Source organism: Oryx dammah, unplaced genomic scaffold, assembly GCF_014754425.2.
Source record: "Oryx dammah isolate SB20612 unplaced genomic scaffold, SCBI_Odam_1.1 HiC_scaffold_21, whole genome shotgun sequence".
In the NCBI taxonomy this organism is placed as follows: Eukaryota; Metazoa; Chordata; class Mammalia; order Artiodactyla; family Bovidae; genus Oryx; species Oryx dammah.
Genome location: NW_024070205.1, coordinates 24,321,401 through 24,335,628, shown reverse-complemented (window position 1 = coordinate 24,335,628; position 14,228 = coordinate 24,321,401). Strand labels below are relative to the sequence as shown.

At 46.5% G+C, this 14,228-nt stretch overlaps 1 protein-coding gene across 1 annotated transcript in view; it reads right to left on the bottom strand.

Annotated features, from left to right (window-relative positions):
* The window catches only part of TNR (tenascin R), a 93,591-nt gene that overhangs the window by 68,009 nt on the left and 11,354 nt on the right, over positions 1–14,228 (bottom strand). The window contains exons 4-6 of the mRNA XM_040263923.1: positions 11,851–11,966; positions 9,423–9,573; positions 3,626–3,895 (exon numbers count right to left, since the gene is read on the bottom strand). Of these exons, the coding sequence (XP_040119857.1) occupies positions 3,626–3,895; positions 9,423–9,573; positions 11,851–11,966 (537 nt within the window). The remainder of the gene's footprint in view (positions 1–3,625; positions 3,896–9,422; positions 9,574–11,850; positions 11,967–14,228) is intronic.

The following is a 14,228-nucleotide window of genomic DNA, read 5'->3' as shown; positions in this document are numbered from 1 at the left end:
CAAAACCATCGAGAAAGTCTTGTTAAATATTCTGGCTGGGGACTGTGAGGATGCTCAGGGCGAGGGGGTACAGGAAGAACAACAGCTTTGACTGAGGGCAGCTGGTCCTGGCTGGCTGACAAGCACCATCAGGGTTGAACTTGTGGAGGCATTTCCTGGGGAATCCCAGAGCATACTCCCTGCCCAGCAGGTGGGAGCTCCAACTGTTGTGGGGCCTTTGAATGAGTTTCCAGAACTGCTGCAACCAAGGGCCACAGTCTGGTTGGGCTTACACAACAGAAACATATTGTCTACAAACTGGAAGCCTGAGATCAAGGTGTTGGCTCCCTTCTGAGGGCTGTGAGGAAGAATCCACCAGAAGAGGAGCTTCCCTGGTGGTTCAGGGTTTAAGACTTCCCCTTCCAATACAGGGGGGATGGGGTTCGATCCCTGATCTGAAGCTAAGTACATGTCTTGTAGCCAAAACACCAAAACATAAAACAGAAGCGATATTGTAATGCGCCTTCTTACTTAGTCGTGTCTGACTCTGAGATCCTTTGGGCTGTAGCCTGCCAGCCTCCTCTGTCCATGGGGTTTCCCAGGCAAGAATACTGGCTGCTGCTGCTGCTAAGTCACTTCAGTCGTGTCCGACTCTGTGCGACCCCATAGACGGCAGCCCACCAGGCTCCCTCATCCCTGGGATTCTCCAGGCCAGAACACTGGAGTGGGTTGCCATTTCCTTCTCCAATGCATGAAGGTGAAAAGAGAAAGTGAAGTCGCTCAGTCGTGTCTGACTCTTAGCGACCCCATGGACTGTGGCCTGCCAGCCTCCTCTGTCTATGGGGTTTCCCAGGCAAGAATACTGGAGTGGATTGCCGTTTCCTTCTCCAGAGGATCTTCCTGACCCAGGGATCAAACCTGTGTCTCTTGTGTTGCAGGCAGATCCTTTATCTGCTGAGCCATCTGGGAATTTAATAAAAATTTAAAAATGGTTCACATAAAAAAAAAAAAATTCACCAGGAGAGTCCTAGGAATTCCCCTATGAGGGCAACTGCAACCAGAGCTACGTACAGAGAGTGGGGAAGTTCATGAGACTGGCCTCCGGGTCTCCCTGGACCCCTTCTCTCTAACCATTGGCTTTGGTGGGCTTCCATCAGTGGCTTCCTTTTTCCGAGCGGCAATAAGACCCAGGCAGATACCCTGCTCACCACTCGGGAAGCAAATCTCTGTTTTAATTGCCTGTGCAATTAGTGCGCTCCTAGTGTCGAAGCCATCACCTGGAAAAGCACTTTGGCTAATTTGAATTTAAGCGCAGTTCTAAAAAGACTGAGGGCCCTGCTGTGAGGGTCCAGGCACCTTCTCATCATTCAGCACAGCACCTGTCAACTCCAGGCCCTGAGAGCTGATGAGCAAATCTGTCCACAGCTCCCCGCCCCCATGGCCCCCTCACCCCCCACCCCCCTGAGCAGAGCAGGGCAGGTTGCAGGTACAGGCTGCTGCTGTGTACAGAAAGCAGGCACCTAACAGCTGCCCATGCACCAAGCAACCAGAAACAGAATCACGCCAAGAACGGAAATGCATGGCGGGGAGTGGGGGCCTCTAGGAGGCAGGATGTGAATTGTCTTGATTGAAATTTTCCTGGGCCACCAGCCAGTCCTGCTTCCATCTCGTCAACCTAAACATCAAGAATTCCCTTTTCGTGCTTCCGCCTGAAAGCTCTCATCTCCTTTTCAGCCTCTTCAAATTCCTTATCTGAGCACAGCCACAAAGAAACCACTTTTCACACAAAAAGTATCTTGAAATTGAAAAAGAATGCAGGACTTGTGGCTCTCAGTAGGTCCCACTACCTGAGCAGGCCTTGCTGTGGGGTTGCTAAGGTTGGGGGTGGGCAGGACTGACCTTGAATTCACCAGGAAGGGACCTTGTGTGAGGCTCCGAGCAGCTTTGGCTGAGTGAGGGAAAAGAAGGCAAGAGAAATGGGCAGAATGTAGTTCCTTTGTTCTAAAAATACATAGTCACTGGGGAACCCAACATGTGTTCAGCAGAAAATCAGACCAGGGACCCCTGGCTGGGGTGGAGTCTAGCACAGGCAGGAGAGAAAGCCTGAGAGAGTCTCTTTCAGAATCAACTGTCTTCTCCGTTTCCTCAGTGTTCCCACTTGGTCTCTTCCATAAGGAAATCTTCTCCCTAACCCAATGTTTCCTTTGAGGTGGAGGGAAAGCTGTTACAAGATTCCCAGCCTTTTTCTTCCATGGGGAAGATGGACTCGCCTCAATGGTGAGTTTTATAGTGAGACTGGGCATGGCCCTTCTGTTTCCCCTCTCAAGGGAGCCCTCTGCCCATGGGGATCAGCCTCTGCTTGTTCCTCTGTGCTATAAGCCCTAACCTCAGTAGCCCCCAACTTCTACCACATGGGGGTCTTGCCCAGACTCACAGGGGCCATCAGCTGGCAAGCCCATTCGACTGTAACACTAAGCTACCTGTTCTAATCTAGGGGATATTTTGGCTTCCATCTGTCTTACTCTTGGCTGTATTTATCAGCTGATTTTAAACACAAGCAGAGGGTAATGGAGCCTCCCTGAAGCCCCTTGGCTGACTTGCCCCATCCTGTAACAGGCTCTTAGGCCACCACTTAATGTGGGATTGAATTAGTGATTCTCCTACTTCATTCTGATGGAAGATGCTGGTTCTTAGATATTACAGATGCCTGCAGTTCCCTTTGATCACTCTGCCACCTTGGGAGCTGGCAGAGACATTCCTTGACCTGTGACCTCCAGAGGGCAGATAGGCCGAGACACGGAGTCTGGATTAGATAGAGACTCACTCTTGGATCTCAGCCCCCACTGATCCAGGAAGAGCGCTGGTGAGCCTGCATCTTCATGTGCCTGACCTACTTGTCCACTAGTTGGCTGGCCGGATGGGCTCTAAGAGAGCCAGGGAGCAAGCAGGTCATGAGGTCTGGCCTTTCCTAAGGCTCTTTAAAAGTCCTAACAGCCTTGGGAAGTGGGTGGCCGGTCATCCCAGCTGGGCAGGAGGCATTGACATGGGCTTCATTCAGCCTGCCCTCTGTGGGAGCCAGGTCTATGTTAGCCCTCTTGCAAGTGCTCACAAGGATGAGTAAAGCATTCTCAGGCAGAAGGCCTGCTGCAACACGGATGGGCTTTGCACAACTCCAAGGTGCGCCATGGTGCTGGTGTAGTCACTGTGGATCTATGGAATCATTACCACTGTTTCCAGCAAATAGCAATAAAGTGTCGCCAGGAAGGGTCACTGAACTCTCACAAATTTTCCCTTTGGGTTAGCAATGGGGATAGGTCAGTGACTTCAGGACAAATGTTTCATTTTATAAAGGAGAGATGTGAGACCTGAGGGGAGGAGTTATGTCAGGTCACAGACCTGGCTGGCAGCAGAAGCAAGACAGGAACCCAGCTCTCCCATCCACAGGTGGCCGGCGCTCCTCCAGGCTGTGATGCAATCTCAATGGGACGCCCCGGAAACCTCTGGCTTCCTTCTGGCAGTGCATGTGATATTTGTGGATGCAGGCGCACACATCATCTCTCTCCCTGGATGGCCCCCCTGCCCCGACGATACCCGCTGGCGCAGCGCCCTCTCCCCTCCCAAGGCCCGCCCCAACTCGCAGCCTCACCTGTTGTGAACTGGGTGGCGGTGGCCTCGCTCTCGTTGGTTCCGCGGACTGCGCTCACCCACACCTCGTATCGGGAGCCCGGCCGCAGGGCCTGCACCGAGTACTGGCTCAGGGGAGGCTGCAGCCGGAAGGTGGTCTTCCCACCTTCGCCGCCCACCAGGCCGTACTTCAAGAGAATGAAATCGACTTTGGCTCGAGGTGGGGTCCACTCCACGAAGGCCACGGTGTCGGAGACATCTCGAACTAGGATATGCGTGGGCCCATCAATGACTAAATGAGGAAGAGCCGATAGAAAAAAAAAAAAGGTTTGAGAAGTGAGCCTTTGACTTTAGTAAGCTCTTCCCTTTCCTCCTTACATTAGCCTGGTCTGTTAGAGCAAGGATGGGTATTGTTATCCCATTTTACAGATGGGGATAATGAGACAGTGAGATGGAATCTCTTTCCTGGGGACACATGGTTTGGCAATGGGTGAATGGACACTGGATCTCAGGTCCCCTGAGGCTGTGATTTTTTTTCAGGGCTGGCACTTCCCAGTTTGGGTGGAGGAAGGGCACTCAATGGCTTGAGAGGGCCAGCCCTGCTCTGTCAGAGTTTATGAGACGAAGGACAGAGAACCGTGCTTCTTGTGTGCGCCCAGCTGTCCAGCCTTCACCTTCTTTGAGATCTATGAATCAGCAGTCCTGTCTAAACATCTGAGACTTCCAACTTGGTTGCCAGTGAGGGCATCGTGAATATCCGAAAGATGTCCCTGCTCAGCCATACCAACAGCTCAGTCAACCAGTTGCTAAGATGCTCAAAAAACCAACAGACATTTATATTTGTGTATATGAAATATGCCTTCTGGGGAAACTTGCTCTTCTGTTTAAAAAAAAAAAAAGATATCAATCTTGGAACAGCCTCTTGTGGGCTATTTTTTCCTCACTGGTTCTTGCATATTCCTGAGCCAGAGGGCACTGCATCACACCCAGTCCTTCCGGGCTTCCAGATAAACAGCACGTGTCCCTCACGGGTCCTGGCCCCGGCACCGAGCAGCCAGGGGAAACCACTGCGATGGCCTTATCTCGAAAAAACTGGTTGATTTCCTAGGGGGCCCACAATCCATGGTTCTGATATCCACTTAGGGTCCTGTTCATATTGAATTAAATGGCGGTGGAGGTGGGGCAAGGTGAGAGAATGTAGAAGGGAACTAGAAAGGCCTTAGTGAGTAGGGTAGAAAATGGTGTTCTTAATTCCTCATGGCATGTCTACATGGCTAACATGCCCTCTTTTAATTACTCATTATCTTCTAGAAAGAGCTGACTCTGCTTCCATGTTTTTATTTATTATGGATGACACCCTTCTAGCTGGGGCTGATTAATGTTAATATTAATATTCTTCAAGGATTAGGAACTGGAACCACAGGCTCTGGCTCTCTGATTAGTTGGTGAGCCAGGAGTAGTGTGGCCATTCTGTACCATCCTCACACATAAATAGAAAACATCTGATCTGGATGGAGCAGGGAGGGAGAAAGAGAGAAAAAGGGGAAAGAGAGGGAGGAAGAGACAGAGAAGGGGGAGGGAAGTAGACAAAGGGGAAAATGTGATTTATAGTAAATACATATTTGGTCTTCCCTTCTTGGCACAGAGCTCCTAAAATCCTTGCTATTTTCTAAGTGATCAAAGTGGTAAAGTTGTCTCTTGTTGAATGGACTTGTGGACACAGCGGGGATGAAAGGGTGGGGCAAATTGAGAGGGTAGCATTGACATATATACACTACCATGTGTAAAACAGACAGCCACTGGGAAGCAGCTGGATAGCACAGGGAGCCCAGGCTGGTGCTCTGTGATGTCCTAGAGGAGCTAGGAGGGAGGTGCAAGAGGGACAGGATATATATATATAGTTATGACTGATTCCCATTTTTGTATGGCAGAAACCAGCACTACATTATAAAGCAATTATCCTCCAGTTAAAAAAAAAGAAAGAAAGAAACATGATCAAGTTTTCCCCATTAAAACAAAAAACAAACAAAAAAAACACCGATTTCCTTTTCCTCTCTGTAAAAAAGTTGTCTGTCTTGTTATGTTAATGAATCGAGGTTGGAAGCCTGTTGTCAAGGGACTCAACTAGGTGATTAGAGGGTTGGAACTTTCAGTCTCACTCCTGACATCTGGTCAGTCCCTCACTTGTGCTCAAGTAATGAAGCTTCCATAAAACCCCACAAGGATTGGGTTTGGAGAGCTCCCAGTTTAGGGAACCAGAATGCTTCCATGTGCCGCTATGACAGGACTCCAGTTCCATGGGGGCAGAAGCTCCTTTGTTCAGGACCTCTCCTGTGTATCTCTTCATATGGCTGTTGATTTGTGTCCTTAAATATCGTTTGTGATAAACCAGTAATTTGGTGAGAACATGGGTTTCTCGAGTTCAGTGAGCTGCTCTAGCAAATTGATGAAACCCAGAGAGAGGGTTGGTAGAACGTCTAATCTGTAGGCGGTCAGTCAGGAGGACAGGTGACAACACCTGGGTTCGTAATTGGCATCTGAAGTGGAAGATGGTCTTAAAGGAGTGAGCCTTCAACCTGTGGAGTCTGATGCCCTCAGATGGTAGATGGTGTCAGAACTGAGTTGAAGGGTAGGATACGTAGCTGGTAAACAGAGAATTGCTTCGTGTGGGAGATCCCTCCCCCAAACACACACACACTGGAACTGGGTGCAGAATTTTAGGAGCAAACGAAGAGAGAGCAGCAGAAATGAATGACCGAGTGGCACTTCTAGAAAGATACAGAGAATAGCTTGTTTCTTGACTTTCCATTTCCTGGTTCAAGTCTTCTGTGAGACTCAGATGCATTTCAGGCCCTGGGGTTCCATGAGATACTCTGTGTCCTTCCAGTAAATTCTCTTTTTTGCTTCAGCTACTTTATGACCATTTTTCTTCTATATTACCAGTGTGTCTTGACTAAGATTGTTTTTTTTTTTAAAACAGTCTGCACCAGATCACAATCTCGATTATCTCCAGGATGGAGTGTCCCCCTCAGGACTGTCTCAGCCTGACTTTGAGCCTCTCAGTCTTTCTGAGTTGGACCTTTCCCTGGGCACCCCACCCTCTCTGAGGGTCTAGCCTAGTCCTGCTCTCTATTAAACAGTTTGGGATTTGGGGTCTGGCATCAGCCAAAATAAAAACCACCAGATCATTTGATTTTGGTGCCCCCTGGTTTGGAGTTAAAATGTTCTGTTTTTCATATTTGGAGTAATGATGAGATCTAACAGAATACATCCAGATGTTTTCTTTCTTGCATGCTGTATTTCATGGTTTTAGATAACTTGGGCTTTTTAATTTCATTTAATTTAATAATGAGATGGGGGAGATGTTCTCCAAGCAGCTGAATAAGCATAATACCTGAAACATAGTAGACACTCAGTACATGGGTGCTGAGTAAATGAAATAGATGATTCTCAACAGTCATAAGAAAGAAAAGGAAGCATTTCAATGAACTGGAGCTTCTTTAAAAAAAAAAAAAGTCACAAAAACTCTAATGACCATGTCAGGCTTTTTCCATCAGCTCTTTAAATCTCCTAATCCTAGTCATAATGACTGCTCATATTAGAGTGTCATTGTGAAGCACCAAGGCCTCTGGCTGCAGGAGGTCTTGTAATTTGAATTCCCAAAATGGCCCGACTGGAAGAAGCCAGTTTGCGAGCCGGACGAGGACTCAGAGCTTTGCAGGAGAGGGTTGGTGTGGATCAGACCTTAGCAGAAGGAAATAATTAAACAATGGTTTCTTAAAAACAGCAGATGGGGCTGGGAGCCAACCATCTTTTCTGCAGCCACCCTTGGATTCGGCCCTTTAGTTAGCCACTGGGTAGCCGTGTCCCGTTCTGGTCAAGGAGGTATCAGCTTGCTTTCAATTTAGGCCCTAATTTTTAAACACACACATATTCTCCTCAAAAGGTAAACTGGAATAAATATTTTTCTTTCCATTTCTTTGTGATTCTGTACACAATCCCAAAATATGAACTAGGACATTTTTTCCTAATTGAAAAAAAAAAAATTTGGCCTGGCTTTACCACAGATGACAAGATCAGGAGCTTTTCATTTTAATCTTAAGAAAATTCCAAATTAAAAAAAAAGACTGCCAATTTTGTCAAAATGTGGTGTAGCAGAGTCTGTCTTTTCTAAGCGTGTCAGTATTTTGGAAGAAAAGCGTCCTACTCTGTAATGTTCTTCTCTGCGCTCTTATGTACCATCTTCTTCTAGCTTTTTGTTTTCTGCTAATACTTTCTTGGTATCAAATCTCAGAAATGATTTAGGGACCCTGAAACATTCCAAATCAGAAGAGGAGAATGAACAATTACCTAACCATCTCTTCAGGGTCCAGCGTAACCTTGGGGAAGCAAAACTGGGGGAAAACTCTGGCCACTGGAGAGAGTCCTACAGAGCACGTTTAGCTTTATGGCTATAAGTTCTTCTAAAACATATCTGGATTAGTACAGTGGTTTTAAAGCCTTTTGGGGAGGGAGAGGGTCATATTCTTTTTTTAAAAGAAGAAAATCTTAAATGATTGTACAAAATATAAAAGAGATGAAAGTGGAACTAACCGCCTTAGTGGGAAGGTGGGAGGGGCAGGGAGTGGGGGCAATAAGAGGCTGGGATCTCTCCTTCCTCCTGCCTTGAGGAGCTGTCACGGAACCCTGGGGCTCTAATGAAGCGTAATCTGGTGCCACAATCATTTTAAACCAATGTTTTCTTGACTGAGCACAAACCTCAGCACCTGAGGCTGTTTAGTTTGGATCCAGTTAACAAAGTGTGAATCACTAATCCATAAACATGGGCTCATTATATAGTGTTGTGGTTCCCTTTTCTGGCCAACCTGGCCTTCACCCTGGACTCATGACTGGTTTTCTTAGGTGTCAGTTTCTGTTTATAAAAAAATAAAGCTCTCCCAATATTCGCCTAACACCGTCTCTGTTACAGGGAGTGTTGCTTAACCTTTGAGTCTCAGCTCCTCTATCAATAAAATGAGAACCAAAAGTGATACCAGAAGCTATTTATAACTTTTGAGAAATCCTTGGTTGAGGGTGCACACACGCATTATATTTGTTAATTTACAGCTTTGAGGTTGAACATCCTTTGTTAGCTAAGGAAACAATAAAGTAAAATGTGATACAGTTAATGACTCAAACATAGAAATATAATGATCTTGCATGAGAGGAACTGTGGAGATGAAATAATAATCTACTTAAGTTGTCACCTTGAACAGTGACCCAACCCACACTTACTAGTTTGGAATGATGTGTTTCCTCCTGCTCTGTCACTTCGAAAGGTGTTCTCTGAGTATATGTATACACACTGTCATCAACTCAGTGCTAATCACTTTGTGTGCTTTATGATTTAATCCTCATGTCATTTCTTTGAAGAAAGTATTATCGTTCCTCATTGTCAAATGGATTGAGGTTTGGGAAGGGTCTTAGGACTTTCTGCACGCCTCACAATAAGCAAGAGTGTATTAGCTCTTGCTGGTTCTGAAGCTCAAGATAATAGGGGCTGACAAATGAAGTATCTTAATGAGTAAGATCAGAATACAGACACACTGGAGATCTGAACAAAGAATTTCTCATAGAATACTCTCCTGGGTTTCTGGGTTTGCAAGAATAAGGAAGATGTTCGTCTAAGCATCTGGTGGAGTAAGCTCCGTCTCCAGGCACCAAAATTAATCTCAGCTGTGGGAGAAGTCCTAGCATCCCTTTGTCTCTCTTGATTGAGTCTGCAGTTCTTCGTGAGTGAACCTTGGGTTGTCAGAGGGAGAAAGGTTGGAGGCACTCACCAGTGGAGACGCTGGCCGAGGTAGGGGGGCTCCGGGCTTGCTCTTTCAAAGCCACCACATTGACAATGTATTCCTCCCCAGGCTTTAGTCCCGTCTGGTTGAAGGATGTGACGTCACTGGGGAGCTGGGCAATCACCCCTCCTTCATTGTTCTGGTGGGTGGAAGGAAAGGAGAAGCAGAGAAACCAGAAGAGGAAATCAATAGAAGGGGAAAGGATGGGACCCTGATTGTGAGTTAAAGATGAGGAACACTTCTCTGCCCTCCAGGCTGACAGCTGAGTGTCTGGGGCCAGAAATGGCTCCCAGCAGGCTCAAGAAGAACGCCACCACTCTATGAGGATTTGGCAAAGGGAGAACCAATTTTCAAGAACATTTCTTTGGCTTCCCTTGCTTCTACTGAGTTTGCCAATAAAAATTAGTCATGAGGTGATGTAGATATTTTTGCCAAAAATGAAATGTTTGATGCTTACCATCTATCAGGTTTCTTTTTGGCATTTATCGTGGTGAGCATGCCTTTGGCTATTTAGAAGAGTCGAGTTGTGTGTGTATGTGTGTAAACATCTTTATGTACACGACAACATATTTCATACTAAGACGTTCCCAGTTTTTTAATGAGCTGGAGCTATTACTTTGCTGTGTCTGGAGTTTCTCATAGTGTTACCCTGGCTGCAAATCTGTCATTGTTTTGTTTCCCTTTTACCCAGATGAGTTAGGAACCAGTGACACAACCATGGAGTACAAAAAAGAGGGAAAGGGTAGAACAAAGAATAATACAAAGGAGAGAAGAAAGAGACACTTTGGTGAAAGAGGAAGTGAAAAAGATCAACATGACGTTGGGTCCAGGGCTTAGCATCTCTCTGCCCACCTGTCTGTCTGTTGGCCTATTCTTATACATTTTCTGTTTGTGTCTCTGGAAGTAGAGGTGACAAGAGGGCTATTTTTTGTGGCACAGTCCTTTTCTTATAATCTTTGGTCTCTGTTCATATCACCTGGAGTGCCCTATATGTATTTTATATCCATACTCTTATAAATCAATGTGACAAGTGCCTCCCACTAGCCTCAACCTGCAGATCATACCGTTATTGTATGTGGCTGTATATTGACCTAGGTATGCCCTGGCTAGCCCCACTCTCATTTGGAATTTACATATTGGATGTAAAACAGGCAATCCTGGCATTGTTTTGTCTTGCTTGAGCAGCAGAATGGTATGATTCTTTCTGCTCTGTCATGAATCCAATCGCCCACCATACTTCTTTGACCATTTTAATGCAGATAAAACGTATAAGAAACTACATATATAGAATATCTGCTTAGATGTAGTTAGCTTGGCATGTCATGACTATATCCCCACAAGAGAAGGAGGTATCCTGTCCAGTTCAGGGGACAGAGCCCTGGAATAAGAAGTGGAGACCAGGTTCTTGTTTTAAGCCTGCCACCAACCAGCTGTCTGATATCGTTTAAGTTCACTGAGTCTTAGTCTCTCTAAACTAAACAAACTAGATATAAAATGAAGGGTCATTCTCTGTGAATCTGAAAGTCTTTTGTGGTTTCAACAATCCATGCCTCTAAGAATTTTGAAGTAAAAGGAATGGTAAAATCATATTAGCCAAAAATGTGTCATCTGTCATTAAGTCTGATGAATGATTTGAAAAAATGCTCTTTGATATTGAAAGATGAAGACAAAGGAAAGGAATGAGATTAAACATTTTATGTATATGTAATGTATGTGTGTGTATATATATATATATATGCCCTCATGAGTGATATAGTTAGGGAAAACATCAGTGGCATTAATAACTCCTAGAAAATTAGAACTAGTCAGGCACCTCTGGCAACTTAGAAAAGTTAATTTTCAGATTAATAAAATAAAATACCACTTTGATGAATGGAAAGAAATCTTAAGATCCTTTTCAGCTCAAAATGTTTCAGGAAAATTTTTCTCAATGAATAGGCTATGCATGGTGTTTTTGTGCTACATCTCTGATTTTCAGAGCCTGAAACCATGTAGGCTGACTTTTGGGGCCTCTGCCTGCACAGAATGAAGCTGTGGGTTGACTATGAGACTGATTGGCTTTAACTTTTCTTGTGTCCTAAAGAGAAGCCCCAACTTTTTGAAAGTCTAGGTTTTCAGACTACTGAAGTCACAGCTTGCTAAAAACCTAAAGCTTTTTGAGCAGAGCGCTGGGCCGTGGCTGCTCCTTCATTCTCCTGTCATCCAAGGCCTGGGTACCAGGCTTGGGGCCATTCTTGTTAATCAGTCATTACCACGCCTTTGTGAAAGAAATGCTCTGGAGCCTGCCAAGTGCCCCTGGTGTCCTTAATGGCCTGGAGAGAGAGACAGAGATTGTGTGTGTGTGTGTGGAGGGGGTGGCTTTTTTGCTGCCCCAATCCTAAGTCGAGGGTGTGGCCATCTGACAGGTGGGGGTTACCTTTGGAATGAAGCTGATCTCCCACCCATCGAAGGAGAACGAGAAGGGCTCCCATTGCACCTCCACGGTGGTCTCTGTGATCGTCTTGAATCGGAGCCCTTGAGGCGTGGAGAGATCTGGAACACAGCAATGTGGGTGACGGTGTCATGGTGAGCCCTGGCAGGGGCAGAGAGCATTACCTAGGCTCCCTCCATGCCATGGATGCCATGGCGTGTGATGGGCTATCCCAACCTCATTACAGACGTGCTGGGTTCCAGGCAAGGGGTGGGCCCAGGCCACTGTGGTGCTGGCGCTCAGTGTGAGCGAACAGAGGAGTGAACCCAGCGAGCACCTAATAAATACTTTTTATGCTTTCTATTCCATAATAGGTTGATGTTAAAATCCAAGTCACACTTCCCTTTCCTTGCTAAGGTGTTGAGTCTTGGCATTTAACATAATGCCTTTTTCAGAGAAACCAAACGCCGTCTTTGGAGGCTTTAAGGGTTTCCGAGAGGCGGTGTGAAGGTTAATGTCACTGTTCCTTCTCACACCCGGGAGAAGAGGGCACAGAGAGAATTAGCGAAAGGCGTGGAGCAAGCCAACTTCAGAACAGAGACTGGAACGCTTTTCTCCATCACATTATGTGCACTAAGAATATCTTGTTTAGCTCAAATCACCACCTCTAGGATGGCCCGAAATTTCCATTTTGTATAGCAAAATGTGTAGCCAAGCCAAGCAAGGGTGTAAATAAGGGACAGTAACAGATACTGGAGTTTCTGCTTTCGCTCCACGAGTTCCTGCTTTTCTTTCTCCAGCGGTTGCTCGGTTCTCTCTTCCCTCTCTCCCTCACTCACCTTCACCTCAATCTTGTCTTTAGTTCCTCTCCTAATTCCACTCCCCACACCCTCCCACCCCTCCCGCCCCGAAACGCACACATGCATGCACAGGTGGAAGTAGGCTGGTCCTAATGGAGTTCCAATTACCAGCCCTGAAATACGACAGCACGGCTTTTCTCACTTCTCCAGGGAGCCTGATCCCATTTTAGCTGCGCCTCTCCTGGGACCTTCCCATTGGAAGACTGACAGATTCTCATCCTTCCTGTTTGGAAGCTTCCTCGGGCTTCTTGGTGAGAGGCAGGGCGGCTCCTGCACCCACTTGAAGGTGTGTCGGGTGAGTTTACATGATCCTGTCCTTGTCACCTGGGAGCCTGCCCGAGGGGATGCCCTGAATTGGCAGAATAAATGCCACGGGAGGTGGAAACCTCACCACAGCGTGTGGTGCACGTGGATCAGAGCAGAGAGTCCTGGGAGTCGGGCCAGGCTCTCCCTGTGGTGACTCATCCCAGAGCAAGGTGGGGAAAGCAGCAGATGGTGACCTGCCTCTTTACGCGATCACTGCAGATATTTTAAACTGGTTCTCAGGCACCAGAGGAATTGAAGGAAAAAAAAAAAAGGTCAGATATAAACAGAGATAATTATAGGCATATTAAAAAAAAAGTCAGCATTCAGAGTGGGGAGTCCAATATTCTAACAGGATCTTTGTCACCTGAGAAGCAAGGGGACAAAATGACTTCTTAAATCCTTTCGCCTCTGCCTGCCCTATGCTTGCAGCACAACTCAAGACCCTGGCCTCCACGAAGCCTTCCAAGTCAACTCCTCCTACTTTGTGAGTGTGCTCAGTCGCTTCAGTCGTGTCTGACTCTTTTTGACCCTGTGGACTATAGCCCTCCAGCAGTCTCGCCCATGGGATTTCCCAGGCAAGAATACTGGAGTGGGTTGCCATGAGCTTCTCCAGGGGATCTTCCTGACCCAGGGATCCAGCCCCCATCTCTTATGTCTCCTGCACTGACAGGTGGGTTCTTAGCCATCAGCACCACCTTCCTACTTCACCCTCTTCTTATTCTGAACTTTCTTGGCATTTGTTACCCAAATACCATCTTGTCAGTTGAGACCTACACCAAATGGGCTTGGATCACTCATCCCATATTTGGTGATAAGTCTCATTTACCAACCCAGGGGCTGATATTTCACGGTCACATCTTGTTCTGGTTTCCTGCAACTACTAAAATCTCTGTGTGATGTAATAAAAAAAAAAAAGTAAGTATTTGGTCTTTGTCCTGACACAACAGCTCCTAAAACCCTAGGAATCCCCAGAGGGAAAAGAGTATCTTTTGTATGATTATGAGATAACTGGTAGCCTGGACCTCCTAGATAGCTGGTTTGAAGAAAAACCCAGGAGTGATTTAGGGAGAGGGTTGGAACTCCTGCCCCCAACCTCCAGTGAGGGGAAAGGGGCTGACTTGAGTTAATACCAATGGCTAGGGGTTTTACCAATCATGCCTACATAATGAAACCTCCATAAAGGCCCTAAGCAATGGGGTTCCGAGAGCTTCTGGGCTG